At 45.4% G+C, this 17,470-nt stretch overlaps 1 protein-coding gene across 1 annotated transcript in view; it reads left to right on the top strand.

The window, feature by feature from the left end:
- Positions 1–3,087: 3,087 nt before the first annotated feature.
- Positions 3,088–17,470, top strand: part of PRR16 (proline rich 16) — a 1,304,776-nt gene continuing 1,290,393 nt past the window's right edge. The window contains exon 1 of the mRNA XM_069227042.1: positions 3,088–3,895. Within this exon, the coding sequence (XP_069083143.1) occupies positions 3,749–3,895 (147 nt within the window). The 5' untranslated portion in view covers positions 3,088–3,748. The remainder of the gene's footprint in view (positions 3,896–17,470) is intronic.

The raw sequence follows: 17,470 nt of genomic DNA, 5'->3' as shown, positions 1-17,470 counted from the left end.
TTTGTCTCATTCATAGTGGGAGAGATTCCATGGGCTAGTTGCGGGCGAGCCCTTGTCCAGGACACGGATGCCACTAGCCTTATGGACGGTGGGAGAGAGAGGATGTTCCGGTTGGTGCTGAATTCTGTGGCCCCATCTACACAGCAAGCATACGTCCGGGCATGGCGGGGGTTTAGGCGGTCTGGGGCTCATTGGCGCCCAGATGAGAAGCGAAGGGTGGAGGATGTAGTGCGTTTTCTTATGGTGTTGGTGAAGAGGCGGCAGTCGCGTATCACCATCGCGGGAAAATTAGCGAGCATTGCTGTCTTGGGGAAGTTTTTCTGGGGGTACGCACCATCCGCTGGGGAATTGGGCCAGCGGATTTTAGAGGGTTGGGCAAAGGAAGAAGGAAAATGAGGTTCAGTGAGGCAGCCATTGTCATTGGAGTTGATGAAGGAAGTTATGCATGCTCTTGGGGGCGTTTGCTATGATGTGGCAGAAAGGCTTTTTTTCAGTTCCTTAATGTCATGGATGTTTTTCAGGACGTTTAGGGTATCGGAGCTCCTGGGTTCAGGGAAAAAAGCAGGGTTGAAGTGGGGTGACGTGGTGTTCAGGGGTACGAAGGTAACACTGGGGATTCATAGTTCAAAGACAGATCAGCAGTGGCTGGGTGTGCAGGTGGTGATGGTGACATACCCTGTGTGTGCGATATGCCCTGTTCATTTGGGCAGGGCACTGAAAGAAAGGGGAGCTGCTGCAGGGGAAGAAGTTTTCCGACATAGGAATGGGGCAAGGGTATCTGCACATCAGCTTTTCACGGTACTGCAAGCAGGATTGAGATATGTGGGACAGGACGCAACTCAGTTTGGTACACACTCATTTCGGATAGGCATGGCGACGGAGGCAGGATATAGGGGATGGGGTTCTGGGCGGATAATGTGTCTGAGGTGGTGGAAGTCAGAGGCTTACAAGCGCTATGTCAGACGAGGGGGCTCTGGAGTCGCAGAATAAGGAAGTAACATGTTTTTCTCCTGCTGCAGGTTCGATATGAGTCATCGGACACTCGTTTGTCAAGTGGGCCCAAAGACAAGTGGGACAGACAGCAATTGGTGGACAACTTGGGTTTGGACAGGTAGAGATACAAGGTTCGCTGGGTTGGTAAAGGGGGAATGCAGTATGAACAATTGTTGGAGAAGTTACAGGCGCAAAAGGGAAGTAGTTCTTGCCCTGATGTGTTATTGTTACACTTAGGGGGAAATGATTTAGTTAAAAGGACAGGGTTGGATGTGCTCAAGGGCATAAAGGCAGACTTATTGGAGATTTATCGACAGTGGTATGGATGCCACTTGGTATGGATGGCTTTTGTACTGCGTTGAATATGGAATGTTGCGCAGAAGCCAGGGGCTATTGAGAATCTTCCTTTTGAAGATCGGGAATTTTTCAGGGGCGATGGCGTACACCTATTTTTCATGGGCAGGGAGTTGTACCTGCTCCAGGTGAAAGAGGTCATGAATGCACTGTTAAGTGAGAGGTAAGGGTATAGTAGGACAGCGGGACAACTGCATTTATGGGGGGGGCAGAAAAGGAGAGATCTCCTTTTTCTGGTGGCGGGAACTGAGACAGCTCGCAGGACTATGAGAACAGGGAGGGACGGCAGAGTCGACAAGACATTGTCAGGTGGGAAAGGACTGGACGACAGCAGGACAACTCAGACAGGAATAGGTGGGCATTAAGGGTTTTTGGGGAGTTTAAAGTTCAAGTGGTAGGGAGCAGCAGGAGACTATTAACATGACAATCGGTTTCAGCAACGAATCATTACAATGTAAGGGATAATAAGAGGCCATGTGGTTAAAGGAGAGGGAGGGGGGAGGGTAGGGTAAAGGAGGGGACGGAATGATAGGATAACTCATGTATAGTGAGGTTTTAGTTTTGTGAGGCATTAGGCCAAGGGTTTTTATGGTTTGTAAGTGCACCTGTTTCCAATAAAGCGGCCTTTTACACACAATAAGGTGCTGTGTGGTGCCCTTCTTCCCCAACATGCACATCCAGTCCTTGCATTATCTGCAGAGCACACAGAGCTATGATCACACATATGCCATTGTTATAGTGTTTCTATGACAATGAAAATGAAAGAAGTATACAGCTGTCCAACTATCAACAGCGCCAAAAGAAAAGAAAATGTTTATAGGTGAGTTAGTAGGTTTTGTGTTGGGGGTGGTGAAGTGAAGGAGATGAAAGGACATATGTGAAGACATGTGAGAGGTACAGATGAAAGATATTCACAAAGAGGTGGTATGAAAAAGGGTGTGGCGATTTCCAGAGCGATAGGCTGCAGAGTAAGACCACTGCCCTTAACACAGACCTTAATAATGTTAGATTACTCTCATATTTTCAGAACTGAAACATGAACATTGGTAATTATTGCCCACAAAATCCTTGTTTTCAAAGATTTATTTTATAATGTGGACAAACATTGACAAAGCTGATTAGTCTGTCTTGTATTTGGCATATGTACATTGCTGTGTTATATTTTGCATAAAATTAAATAAAACGTATAGAGGCACCCATATACTTTAGGTCAGGTGGCACGCCGAATGAATGGCGGGATTTTAGTTTATGTGTGTTAAACCATGCCCCTAATTACGTACCCACTCCTCCTGCAAAGATCTCCTAGTTACTCTTCTTTGGCCGTGGCCCAGCTTGCCAATGTTTTCATCCTAATTAAATTACTGTATTCATTGCGTTCGTTCTCTTTCTGAGATGGGTATTACCTTTGTAATATTTTGCTATTTTGTATATTTCTCACCTACCTCGTCCCTGTACCTCCAATATCAATTTCTCTTGTTTTATTAATCTGGTCAATAAAACTCGGTGTCCACCTTTCTTACTCTCTTCTCAGTTCTTCTTCCCTCTCTTTACATTTCCCAGCCGAAAGCTACCAATGTATTCCCTTTACCGTTACCTTCTCTCCGAATTTTGCCTGTGACCATCACCCCAAAAGCGGCCAATGTGCGCATCTGCCTTCGCCATTCTGGGGCATTTAAGCTGTCGAAATTTGCTATTAAATTATTTGACCAGACTTACACTGCCCAGAAGTTAGAGGTTTGATTTTAGCTGTGATCGTAGGTTTAGCACAGCACGGGATGAGAGGACGTACATTCGAACCCTGCAGATTACCGAAGGAACAGGCATGTGTGAGCAGTTGAAATTGGGAGCATTTCAGTACCGAGGTACCACGCTGACTACGATTTCACATGCTTCTGCCAGTCCCTCCAAACAAAGTATGAAATTGACAGACGTGCACATGCAGTTAAGCATGTAATCCTCGCTGCCTGCAAATGATTTTTCTTGACTGCAAAGAATGGATGAGGAGTGCTCGCCGCCTGTTGACTTTTGCAGCCGGTCGTTTTCTGATGGGGATTAGTGTGACTACGCGATGCTGCGAGACGTTCTGGCCCGCGCGGGAAGCCGCCCGGGTCCTTTCCGTGCCCTGATCTCCAGTGGTCGCCCCTACCTCCGCCGCCCCCTGCATCCCGCTCCTATTGACACCCCCCGCGCCAGCAGCTTCAAGTGACGCAGGCGCAGTGTCCGCCCGCCTGCAGCCCGGGCACCGGCGCAGCCTGCGAGCGGAGCTGTGCATGGCAGCGCACAGCGGGCAGCGGGCAGAGCCCGGCACCATGCAGGACAGGGGTAGCGCCATCCGGGCGCAGAGCAGCGGGACAGAGCGCCACCCGCGTCCGAGGCTTCCCTGCTGATCTGGATCCCGAGGATGTCAGCCAAGTCCAAGGGGACCCCTTCTTCGCCAGCAGAGGAGCAAGCCTCCAAGACCAAGGTGAAGGAGCAGATAAAAACCATTGTGGATGACCTGGAGCTGGTGCTGGGCGACCTGAAGGACGTGGCCAAGGAGCTGAAGGAGGTAAGGTCTGGTCAGCGTTGACAGTCTCGGTTGTCTGAACTCCCACACTACTACAGGGGCTTGGGCCCCTCCTCAGCACCCGGTCCGCTTTGGGATTCAACCGCAACTGGTGTGGAATTGACGCAAAACGCGAGGGAGTGGAGAGACCATGCCTGCGTTGGATGGGTTTGCCCCCAGATTCATGGGCTCTCAGGTGGCATGTGATCAGTTGTTGGAGTCTCCTGAATTGAAACACTTTTTTTCTGTGCGATTGTTGTTTGTTTGGCTCTAAATCTGTCAAATGGGGTACATACAGCGGGGCTCGGACCCCGTGGCACTGCAGCATGGATGGATACTCTGCATCTGAGAAAACTATACCTCCTAACGTGCTGCGAGTAGCTGGTACTTTTATGAACTTCTGTGTCAGCCGAACACCCACTCCCTCCCACCCACTCTTATTTCTCGCTGCGTTTGGTTGTTTTCCTCACAGAAGAGCGTGGTACCCAGGTTATTCCTTTGACGGGAGAGGGGCTTGGTTGGCATAACCTAGTGTGATCTAGCTGACATTGCGTCCTGAGCCCAGGCTGTGCTGTTTGGCACACTCTCCAAGTCTAGCCTGGCCCCGCCACACCAGTTGTCCCTGGGGTGCGCGCGTGTCTTTCGATGTGGGGGTTTAAGGGAGGGCGCTTTTCCTATGGGTGGGAGTGATATGCACCCAGTCACGTTGCAGTCGCTGGCTTGCTGTCAGCCCAGATCCACTTGCGTCACGGTGCTTAGCGCCTCTGAATGTTGCTGCGTTTATGACAGACGGAGCTCGCTCTGGGACCTGGGACGGGCAGCAGGTCACAGGGCGCCTGCTGCTGGGGCAGGTCTTGGGCAGGAGGTGGGCTTTAATCTGCCGTGGACACGTAAACCACTACACACATCCGATCATTATCACTGTAATATTCTTAATTACAGAATGCAGCCCTTTCCCCGTTATTTAGAGCGCAGACGGAGGGATAATGACAGCGTGAAGCTGCTCTAAAGAGTATCACGGATAGGCTGTAATTGGAATCACAAGCTACAGATTAAAAGGCAGCCTTTCGCAGTATTCACTGCACTCAGCCACCCTGTCAATGCGCGACAGAGGAACTGTGTTCTTTGGAATAAGACGCAAAGGCGTCGCGAACGGGCTCTCTGATATGCAGTTTTCTCATAAATGCGCTGTCTGGCTTGCATTTGCGCGCATATTCTTGGTACTTCTGCAACGAAGTTACCAAATTGCAGTCAGACAAGGGAATAGACCTTAAGGATTGTTGTTTTATGGAAGCGAGAATGTACAGAAACAGCTAACCCTTCCCCCGTGTTCTCCGAGTAGATACTCCCCCTCTATTCGCCTGCCTCCTTATTTCCAGCGAGAGGAATCGTGCCGTCGTTGTGTTGCCACTGGCGAGCGGCCAGCGTATTCTATGTGGAATTCAAGTGGTTTGCAAAAATGTGACAAGCTTGCCTGGCACAACATTCACAAACTATCAATGAATGCAACTGGCTGTCCCATGTCAGTGTCCCACTAGTCATAATATTGGCTAACACCTTTGTAGACAGATGGCTGATTTTAGCGAGTCGGTAGAAAAACCTCCTTGGTTGCCACTTGAAATACATTACATAGTTTTCTAAAATACCATCTTTACGGTTTTTAAGACAATTTGAAAATGCATGATTTAACCAACACAGCTCTTTACGCTCTGTTATCGCCAAATCCATCGTCTTGTGTGATAGGAAATTTCCAGAAAACATATTTATAAATAACAGCATATATGAACTGCTCGAATGTAATTTTGTAACGGTTGTATGTCTTTCTGTCTGTGCACTTTCTGCTCATCTCGCGACCTGTTCACCAGTGTTACTTCTTACCCTGCCAAATGACTGTCAGTTTGTTCGCCCGTCCACCCAACCCACATCCATCCGAAATTTCTCTCTATCTAGCTGGTACTAAACACGTGAACAACTCTGTAATAAATCAAGCCCAGAGTGGTGGTGGTTGCTTTGAGTGTGCTGTCTGTAGCTAGCTTTTCATGGCCTTGCAGATGCCCCACGCTACAATGTAGGCAGATCTTCCCCATTCAAAGATGAGTCAGGGATGTCCCCTTTCTTCTAAAACAATGTGGATCAGCGCGTGCTGAGTCAGTGCTGGGACTCGTGCGATTAGCAGCACCAGCCGGCGTGGGGGGAAGTCAAGTGCCACACAGCTATAATCTTATATAAGCAATCCACCTTTCTCTCACTGGTTGCATGTAACGCGTGACTGGCACTGACCTCGTCCACCCATGGAAATGCCGTTCTTGTGAGCACGAGAAGACGTGCTTTGTACGTGCCCAGCTCGCCAGTTGCCATCCAGCTTCGGTGGCGGTAACTGTCCCTGTTACACCGTGGTCTGCCCCTCCCCACACACAACCCATTGCACTACCTGCTGCTGCATTGTTTTCTGCGCCTCATTAGCCGTTGGCTCCAAATTAAAGGTCAGTCACAAAAAGTTGACAACGTTTGTGACGGACATGTAACTAACGTCAACGCTTGTTCCTGAAATAATGACTCACTTTTAGGTTTGCGAGAAGATGCGACCCTCGAATTACCTATCTCCGGGTAAGAAAGAAACACAAAACCGAATAATAAAATCCGCTCACTAATGACTCATGGATTGGGCGCTTGTCACATTTCAAAGAGTTCCTCTCTCTGATGTCTGTGGAGCTCTGCATGGCATTGGTTCAGGCATGGTCGCCTCCGAGGGACCACCTCACTGCTTCGTGGCACTCAGTAATGTAGCGCGGGGTGGAAACTTGCAGCGAGCCTTTTATAAGTTGTGCCATGAAGCATCGTCGCAGTGGGGGTTGCAAGGGCGCGTCATGCAATGCTTTATTTGTAATAATAATAATGATAAGAGCAGGGTCTCCGCGTTTTTCTCAGCAACCTGTCCCAGGTGCTATCGAACCTCCAGGCTCATTCTTGCTTCCATCTTATATCTCCTTTTTAACCACCCTAATACAGTTCTTGTTTCTGTCTCACTGTTGCAGGTTATTTATCACTCTTTGCTTTTCTGTTTGTATTCGTTCGCCTCTTTCTGTCTCTTTCTCTCTTGCTTTGGTCAAAGACTGATGATGAAAAATAAGTCTTTGCTTCCGAAAATTATTGCGGGTGCCCATCACCAGCAAGCGCCGGACTAAATTAAGCAGTGGCTCATGTACTATACACTGTGTTCTCTAGTTATGAAGGGAGGGTCTGTGCTCTCCACACGTTTTTATCAAGGATGTGCTGGGAGGCCCCATGGATAGATCTTGAGCCATACACGATGCAACGCCAAACTGTTGCTTCTAGAATCTCTATCCGCCTTTAAAACGCTTCACTCTGAATTGATCTTACGGTGGCGATCTGTTATGTACTTGACGCAACGTGGAAGTGTGATGAGAGCAAGCAGATCATAACCATCCTATCCCGTTCTCTCGTTACATGACGTAGTTACGTTTGCTCATCCTTACCTTTTGGTATTGAGTTCTGGTTCATTGGAATCTATTTTGGTCCAGTAATTTTGAAACTGCCCTCCTGGTCATTTTCACTGACAGGCGACAATGACTCACTTTACCAATTGGTTACATAACCAAATCATCAGTGACCACTGGAGCTTTATATTGCTTAGTGCGTGTCCACACAGCAGGAGGTCAACAGACGAAACAAAGGTAAACAAGTCCGTGCTTGTTCAGCACAGGCACTAATCATCACCACCACCACCTTCATTATCACATCTATAAGGTGCTAAACAAATTTGAGGGCCATGGGTTAGCCACCATCACCATCACCACCACCACCGCCACCGCCACCATCATCATCATCAATCATCATCATCACCATCACATTTATAAAATGCTAAACAAACTTGAGGGCCTTGGGTTAGTCACCATCAGCACCATCATCTTCATCATCACCATCATCACATTTATAAAATGCTAAACAAACTTGAGGGTCATGGGTCGGAGCACTGTGAGAGCGAGGGCTGTCTCTAAGTATGCAGTTGGAACACAGTTCCACCCCAGCTGTGAATAGTCTATCTGCACCTCTGCCTTATTCACTGGGCGGTGCTTGTTATATCCTTGGTTAGCCACCATCTTAAGTATTAACAATTAATATTTTTTTACATCCATTACTTCTGTGACTCTTCTTTCTTGTGTTTATTATAAAGTGACACACTTGATAGCCAGCATTTTCTAGAGCTGACCTAACTAACTTGGATATGTGGCACTTTTTACTTTTGGGTTGTCTCTTATCATTATGCAGTTGGATGTGATGTATTTTTTTTTAAATAACCACAACCAAAACGGAGGCTTAAGTAGTTATTTTTCCCAATTCATGCTCTAACCTTCTCTGCCCATTTTGCTGGCCCCTGGAGCGGCTGACTGACTAACAGGGGCACCGTTGCTAAAGGTCATTGTGGTTCATGTAGGCTGTGCGCTGCCACTAGCTCCCCAAATCTCTCAATGTGGTACACGACTGTTTCTTTCGTTTTTCAACACTTTACTAGTTACAGGACTTAATCTCACAGATTTAGTAATATCATTTTCAGACACATCTTCATCAGACTCTGAATAGAGAAGCTAGGACCAATAGCACGAAGCTTAAACACACAACAGCAGTCAAAAACATTCGTAGTTCCCATGTCAGCTAAGGATCATCCCCACTCATACAAAAAGACAATTACATCTTGAAACGTTTTTATTAAAAAAAGGCTTTAACCAGCGTCTGTATTTCACTGGCAGGGCACAGCCACATACAATAGGATGCAAATTGGATTTGTGAATTAAGTCACAGAGTCTGCACGGTGGGTTAAATATTCCAGGGGCAGACTATATGCCAGAGGAGGAAGATGGAAAAATACGTAAAAAACACGTTTGTCTGACAGTTTTACCGAAAATACCTTAGAGAGAGATTCACTCCTCATGTTAAGTGTTACTCTGCTACATTCTCCAATTGCTTCCCTTGCAATACAACCATCACATCGTCCTCAAAAGACACTGTATGAATTCCCCAAAATGGCTTCTTTTAAGTATGGTTAAGAGCAGATGTCATGGGCGCCAGTTCACCAAAATGCCAGGGGTAGCGGAAGTGACCCCCACAGGTCATGTGATTCCTGATGACATCACAGGAAGGAATGTCACAATAACGTTGAACATGGTGATATCACAGGAAGTGATGTCCCATGACCTTTGACACAACATCTCAGGAAGTGACATCACTGTAGTTGCCAAACATAGCAATGACTACCAGATGTGCAGACATCAGCTACCAAGGCATAGCCCTCAAATGCATGTGCCAGTCATCAGTTCTCATGAGCAGCCCTGACCTTGGTGGTCCACTCAGGCTTACATTCTTCTGAGATCAATGAAATGAGAACCATAGAATTAGGTAATAAAAACATCTGCTAGTCAGTGCAAGATGCACATGTGGTTTATAAATACATGGTATGTTATGTAATGTATAATACCAAACACCCAAGAACAACACTAAATTCACAGGTATAATTCCAGATAAGGTGCCTGGGTACACCAATCTGATTCCCTGGTGCTGCCTGAGGTGTACGAGCTAGCTCATTTATTCAAGGTACAGTTCAAATACCAAAAGCACAAGCATCATTTACAAAAGCACAGCATCAGGTATCTAGACACACATGTGACTGCTCAGGCACAGGACCAATCAACAGGCAGCTGGCCAGATGTGCTTTGGCACAGTGGTAAATGCTCAGGTACAGCATTATCAGGCAACAAGTCAAACATCAGAATAAAAGCAATATAACTAGGTTATATTCCTTGTTACAAGCATCGTGAGCCTCTTCCGATCAAGACCAGCTTACGCCAAAGTATATATCTTCATTATGTTCAGACACAGTCTCACATGCTGACTTCCAATTGGGCTTTCCTTTACAAAGGCACATCCTAAAATTTATGTCCCACCTCTCTCTTTCACAACAGTACCCTCAGCAATAACTACCAGAGCACAGTAGAAAGAATAATGGATTATTTAGATATTTTCACAGGCAAAAGCAACTAAGCAGTGGGTTAATGCCTTATGTAGGGATTTAGGACACCATGAAATAGACGCACTGGGAACACACACTTGAACCATTTTCTTCCAGAAAGACAGCCTGTTGGCTTCAGGTATAAAGATGGATTTTTCCCATAGCAGGAAATCCAAAGCTACCGTGTTCTATAGGTAATTTAAAGCAAGAGGGTTCTTTACGAGATTGATTGATTTCTGGGGCCAGCAATTTCTTATTTTCTACACCACCCACCTCGAAAAAAGGGCTAATGACGGGTGCCAAACACATGAATTTTAAGGATCTAAGCTTGCTCTACATTAAGGAAAATTCTTTGGCCCTCCTTAGCGGTTTCTTCCAAGGGTACCAGCGACTCACCCAGCCAGCAAACCTTACCCATCCTTATTTCCTCATAAAGGCTGGTAGTATAAGCACCACAACCTATCTCTTCATCCTCCCTCTACACCTCTTCATTAGCTAAATCTCACTTCCCACCTTTCACCCTTAACTCCTTCTTCTCCACCACCCCCCACATTTTAGCTGATGATTGCTTCTTCGAAGTATATGCCTATCTAGTAAGGCATACAAGTACATTGAAGCTATAGGATGGCTGCATTACTAGGGCACTTACATTTGAAGACTACCACTAGGCTGGGTGATCAACAGGAGTAAGACAGGTATACATTGTGTTGTCATTGCCCTACTTTATTGCATTACACTTGTCTTTGCATTTATATTAATTTCATATTTGCTAAAACAATAAAAACAAAGTAAAAAAATAAAAATCTGTGGCCCGATGTTGCACGCAATACTCTGGACTAGGTACATTAACCCTCCAAACTACACACCATTGGACACTAGGAACACACATCATTTACTGCGCTTTACAATTACAATCATACCGTGGCATTAAGTGTTACTAAAAAAACAATACATTATTACTTGATGCGGTGGACTCCTAGCTCTGTCTCAATATGCCTGAGATGAATTCAGTACTCGGAGGGCAGGCCCTGGCACTACCAGCCCCGGAGGCCATGTGAGAATCATAAGTACAGGAATGAATAGGTGGTGACACAGCACACTGAACATGAGGTGGCATTGCTGCAGGGACTTGGAGGCCCAAAAACACGGAGTTTGTGTCTGTCTGTCCTGAGCGATGTAGCCACTACAAATATCTGATGACTACATGAGAAGAAACACTCTGAAACTCGACCTGACCTTTCCACAGTGAAGTGCTCTGATCCTCAAGCACCAACATGGTCCATGAATAGGGTGAATAGTACCACCTTCAGGGCACTGGGGTACATTTGGCAGACATTTATCAACTAACAGAAAGGAGGCTAGCAAGTCATTTAACATTTGATAATGCTCATTCTTGCTTGGGCCATGTCTGCACAACACAAGCTTGCTGATGAACAAGGTGAACCTTCACCCAAAACAAACACAATAGTGGCATCCCCAGACCTGAACCTTCCAGGACATGTGAACTGACAGGAAAGGTATTTAGAGGGTATTCCATCTTATACTCCTCCACTGCCTCTACAGTACACTTCTGTAGACTACAGGAAAGAAGTGAAAACATCACTGGTCTTTATTAGTTTTAAAACAAAATATACATCTCCTTCTCAGCATCATTACTCAGCAAGCCCTGAACTGAAAACAGGGGTTGCCAGGGCACAGCAAGGGGTCACAAAGAGCAAGCTAGCGGTCCATAAATGATGTCCATAGTGGTAGTCGCACTTTATATCATAGAAATCTACGGCAGATGTACAAAACTACTTTATGTCCACAAGTGGCTTTTAACAACACTATATACTAGGAATTTACAGGCAAGTTAAATATGCCCATCATGGGTAAGCCAATTAACCATGTCAAAAGGGAGGGGAGCAGTCACTTTACTCCTGTATTGCAGGGGTAACAGTGCACAGAGTTCTAATTCAAGAAGCAAAATAGAGTCCAGAAAAACATTCTGGGGGTCACCATGCAGAAAAAGCTGAATCCTTTCAAGGTTGAACTGTAGTCTTTTCTATGGCTAAAACTATAGAAGTTAGTAATGCTGATCTGCACAACAACTACTGTGCAAAATTCAAATATTTAATGTACTTTCTAGGGTGGGCTATCAAACTATAATCAAAGCAGAGTAATAATGCAAACACTTAGATTTTTAAACTTGTACAAGAATCAGAGTGCCCATAAGATTTCTCATCTTAACCTGTTACTTTTTTAAACAAAGATCAAGATGTAGCTTTGTATTTCAGACTCAAATGTCACCTGTGCTCTTCACAGTCTTCAAATTGATACCAGTCAAAAAGAGTTACAAATAGCTGTGCTCTCAGCCAGAAGACTGTTCACAAAGCAGGCGCCAATTTTCTTTTTATGCTGTTCCAAAATAATTTCCTTCATTTTGTGATCTTTACTGACAATTCATCAATTTGATTTCAATTTCTAAAGCTTTTATTGCTCCCTGTAATCCAACTCTAGCATTCTACAATAAAAAGGAGTAATGGTACATAAGATGATCCATGTCTAAGAAAAAAAAAGCTATTCCCCACTTATCTGTTTTCCCAAAAGTAGACAACAGTGAGGTCTTTGGTCACAATAGTCATATATCCAAAAGATCTCAGTGCACCAAAATGTGAAGCATGGTTGTGTACTAATCTTCATCTGTATCTAAGTACACACATATATAGACTTATGGACACAATAATCCATGCAAGATGTCCCCTATTTGATGCTCCAAAGTGGACCTCTGTCAGTGCTAATAAAAGCAACAATATAATGAATACAGTAAGCATGCAGTGGAGCCTTGGGGTGTTAACAGAGATAAACGTGCAAGACAGATGATTTTGTCAGATGTATCTCTCTGGGGTGGAAGCAATTCTGGTACTGGGAAGAAAGTTTACCTCCTTTAACCATACCGAAAAATTTTTGAGGAGTATCTGGGTACACACTTTTGTCTCAGCATCAAAAAGGGTGATTATCTGGTAACTGCAGGTGAACTAGCATCATCCTTCTTGAACAAATTAATCAGCACTATCCATCTCCATACTTCTGGCAATGAGGCAATATCAAAACACTCTTTATAAAGATGGAGGTACCACTGAGTCCAACATTGGAGATCCAGTTTAGTTAGTGATGCTGAGGGAGGTTAAGATCTGGGGGGTCCAGAAGTACAAAGCTTTCTACCATTCCTTGGATTATCCGAAGCAAAGTTCCTGTGGTTGTATCGATATCCTCTCAGAAAATAATAAGGGTGGCTAATGGATTACACAGAGAGAATGAGCAGTGTGACCCACAACATCTGATAGGCTTGAGGGTTCTAACTTCTAACTCCTGAATTACCAAGAAAGTCTATTCATTAATTCCCTTGCTAATTTCACGAATGGTTACGCATTGTGAAGCCTCATAAGAACTCTTCGATTCACGTTACTCCTGCTTGGAGTTTTTTTCTTCACCATACATAATTCCATCATATTTGATGAAGAGGGAGGGGTTTTGGACAGAGCCTTCCGTTCTTCAGTCATGACTACCTTTGTTTCTTTAGGACACGTGTGTATCGAGGTCTACAATTTGCATGGTTGTGTTTGTTTGGGCATGATGACCAATTTGCCAGCATTAGGTAAAGCAAAGCATGGAATACAGACTTTTCCAAAGTGATAACTGACTTTAGTGGGTTGATTAAAAATAACAGTCACATTTTTTATGTTTGCTTTAGAAAGGCTAGTGCTGGGATTCTAAGCCCATTGGTTCTCCCAATTCAAATAGATGCAAGGACTTCTCAATAACAGATTGAAGGCCCACATTTGAGAGTAGTTTATCATTGTCTGTTTTGTGAATGCTTTCAAAGTAGAGAATGCAATTAGTCAGTTTATTGGTATGAGTAAAGCTGATGGGTATGTCAGAGGAAAACTACACATTCAGTGCACAAAGATTTAATTCAGAGAGCGTTATTACTGAATCATCTCCAGGTATATCTTTTTATAAACAGCGGTTGGGGGTGCGGCAAGTACTTAAAAACCCTTGAATTGATGTTGCAATGAGTACTAATTGTTGATTCAAATATATAAATTTAAACTGAAGTTTCCTGTCAAGGAAAATTGTTGTGGCTGTGGCTTACATATGAAAGATCTGAGAATGTCTAGAAATTGAAGCATTAAAATCTTTATATGCTTATAAACAGACAGAGTACTCAATATTAACAAAAAGGTACATGTCTTTTGCTGATAAGCCCTCAAAGCCTTCACGTTATATGGCTTTTATATTTAAAATACTGTTGCTGAAAACTATGATGTGAGCTATTGAGTCTGTAGTGTGGTGAATGACAAGACTGCCTACCACAGTCAACCAGTAGATTCGTAAATCGCGGCTTCTCACACCGGTGGGTATCCAGGCACTGAAGGTTGTCACTTTGAACTTGTAGCTTTTTTATTAAAGAGCCATGTCTTGAGCTTTCTCCTGAAATTGAAGAGTATGTGAGTGGTAAACAGGTGGGAGGAGGTGTTTCCATTTCTTGGCAGTGAAGTAGGAGAAGGAGCGCCCACCACTACGGCTGGGTCGAACTCTCAGGACTTGAACGACAGTAATAGAACAGAGTTCCCTGGTTGGCAGGTGGAAGGAGAGACTGTGGTTGATGAGACTGGGTCTGATGTTGTGGAGAGCTTTGTATGCGAGGGTAAGAACCTTGAATTTGCACCACTTGTGTACGGGCAGGCAGTGGAGACCTCTGAGGTAGGGGTTGATACAAGTCCACCTGGGGAGGTGCAGGACGAGTCTCACTTCTACGTTCTGGATGGTTTGGAGGTGGTGGAAGAGCTGGGTAAGGAGTCCGGCGTAAAGGGCGTTTCCGAAGTATAGTCTGTGGTGATGATGGTTCGGTTACCATTTTTCTGGTTTCGATGGGGCTCCATTGAAGATCTTCCATAGCAAGTGGAGGTTGTGGAAGTTGGAGAAGGCCACTGTGTTTATCTGTTGTTTGAAAGTGTGTTTGCTGTCAATGATGTTACCGAGTTTGTCAGCATGGTCAGTCGGGGTCGGTGTTTGTCTGAGCATGAAGGGCCACCAGGAGCCTGCCCAGGGGGATGTAGTGTTTCCAAAGATGATCATCTCTCTTGTCTGTGTTCAGTTCCAAGCAGTTGGATCTCATCCATTTGGCGACGTGGGTCATGGCGTTGCTGAAGTTGTCTTGAGGGGTAGCGTGGTCTTCGGTGAGGGAGAGTATTAGTTGAATGTCGTTGGTGTATGAGATGATGTTGAGTCTGTGGGGACGAACCGTCTCAGCCAATGGCCTGATGCAGGTGTTGAAAAGGGTGGGACTAAGTGAGGACCCCTGAGGAACGCCGCATATGGTGCTCTTTGGTTCCGGGGTGAAAGGTGGGAGGCAGACTCTCTGGGTGTCTGCTTTGAGAAAGGCATGGATCAATTTGAGGGTGTTGCTTCAGATCCCGATACGGTGGAGTCTGAAGGTGAGAGTGTAGTGGGAGATGGTGTCAAACGCAGCAGAGAGTTCAAGGAGAATCAGGGCAGCCTTCTCTCCGTGGTCAAGGAGGAGCTTGATGTTGTCTGCTGCGGTGATAAGGGTGGTCTCGGTGCTGTAGTTGGTGCAGAAGCCACATTTGGAGGTGTCCAGTAGATTGTGGCTTTCCAGTTGTTTGAAGAGTTGATGGCTCTTTCCAGGCCCTTAGGTGGGAAGGGGAGCAGTGAAATAGGGTAGTAATTTTTGAGTTTGCTGGTGTCGGTGGATGGTTTCTTAAGGAGTGACTTGACCTCTTCCTGCTTCCATGCTTGAGTGATGGTGGCAGTCCTGAAGGAGGTGGTGAGGATGGGTGCGAAGATGCTGCTGATTTCCTTCTGGCCCAGGTTAAAGTTGTAGTGGGAAAATGGGTTGTTAGGTGAGCCAGAGTGGGTGGAACTCATGAGGGCTGCTGTTTCTTGGATGGATAGAGGATTCCAGTTGGTGATCAGGTGGCTGGGAGAGTCACCTGATGGGATCAGAAGGTAGTCGATGATGGTGGGTTGGGGGTGAAAGTTTCTGCAGATGGCTGTGATTTTGTTTTGGAAGTCGTTGGCTAGTAAGTTCCAGAGGGTCTGAGAGTGGCTGCTGGGCAGGAGAACACGTTGATGATCTTGAAAATTTCCTTCAGGTGGTTAGTGCTTTCCTCGATGCAGCTGAGTAGGATGACCTTTTTTGCTTCTCTGAATCAGAGATGATATTTGTTTAGTGTTTCCTTGAAGGTTGGGGGTCGGTTTGGTCTCTGCTGCTACTCCATTGTCTTTCTAGCTGTTTGTATTCTCTCTTGAGGGTGTGGAGTTCAGGGGTGAACCACCTTGTGGGATTTCTGGCTGTGGCTTCTGGATGTGGAGTTCCTTGTGGGGGCGACTTTGTTGGCGCTGTTGAGAATCCATTCAGATAGATTGCAGGAATCTTGCTCGAGGTTGCTGGAGAGGATGGGTTCGCTGGAGTAGAGGGCGTGGTCCATTGGGCCTCTGTGATTTTTTTCCCCATCTGTGTGGCACAGTATGTACAAATCCAGCTTTTCAATCATACCAGAGAAAGCAGGGGACACATTAGTCAAATGATCAAGTAACAATAAGTGTTCAGCAATCACATGCTCCTTCATATATTGGAACACAGATTGGGCTTCTAAATCAAGCCCTGGGCTGATTTCTATTGCCATGTGGTCTCCCCCTGGATCACTATTTTAGCCAACATTGTTTAACCTTAAGCTAGAAGCTCTCCACTTCCATGCCATTCTGAGGAGCATAGAAAGTGGGTAGGTTGAACTGACTGCAGTGTTCCAGGACACAGTGAATACTGCATCCCGTTGAGGGTGCGTTTTCTCTGCCAGATGCTTGAAGTAAGGAGGGGGCCTAGCAGGCTATTTTAGAGCTGATAGTAAGTTTAATCAAGTTTGCTGTATACCCAAGGAGAACACTGGCAAAGGCTGTCACATTTTTAGAGCCATGATAGATAATAAGGCATGACACCGATGTGGTAATCAGAAATAGAGTGATTCTGCACTTCGGGGTCCTCGTGTGAAATGCTCCGACACTTATTCAATGCGTTCCAATACATGATGGGACGAAGGCAGTCAAAACAGGGTCATGCTTTTAATAATTCAACCATTATTAAGAAACTTGGGGCTAGCCACATGTACGGGACTTTGCACTACAACGATCCCTATTGTTAGATAAACGCAATTTATGCCTAACATATGCAAACATGCAGAGAGCGTTATACCACTTAGTTAGTTCTCTGCAGCTTGACAGTGATACCTCACATTGAACCATTTAGTCACACATGCCCAGTTATGAACACTCTAGTTTAAGCGGACAATGCACATATTTACCACATCATACTCCCTCATTTGGGTTAGCTGCAGCACATGCTCAGAGGTGTCACAGTTACGGGACAATCCAACTGGCGGGAGCAGTCACATTGGGGTCATCATATCAAGGGATTATACAGACGAACCTCTGTTTTGTTCTCCTGTGGGATAATATTGGTCTAATTTTTACATTGGTCTCTACACCACAAC

The sequence above is a fragment of the Pleurodeles waltl genome, chromosome 1_1, assembly GCF_031143425.1.
Source record: "Pleurodeles waltl isolate 20211129_DDA chromosome 1_1, aPleWal1.hap1.20221129, whole genome shotgun sequence".
NCBI classification, from domain to species: Eukaryota; Metazoa; Chordata; class Amphibia; order Caudata; family Salamandridae; genus Pleurodeles; species Pleurodeles waltl.
The sequence above is the reverse complement of the archived record's forward strand: the minus strand, read 5'-3'. Positions and strand labels throughout refer to the sequence as shown.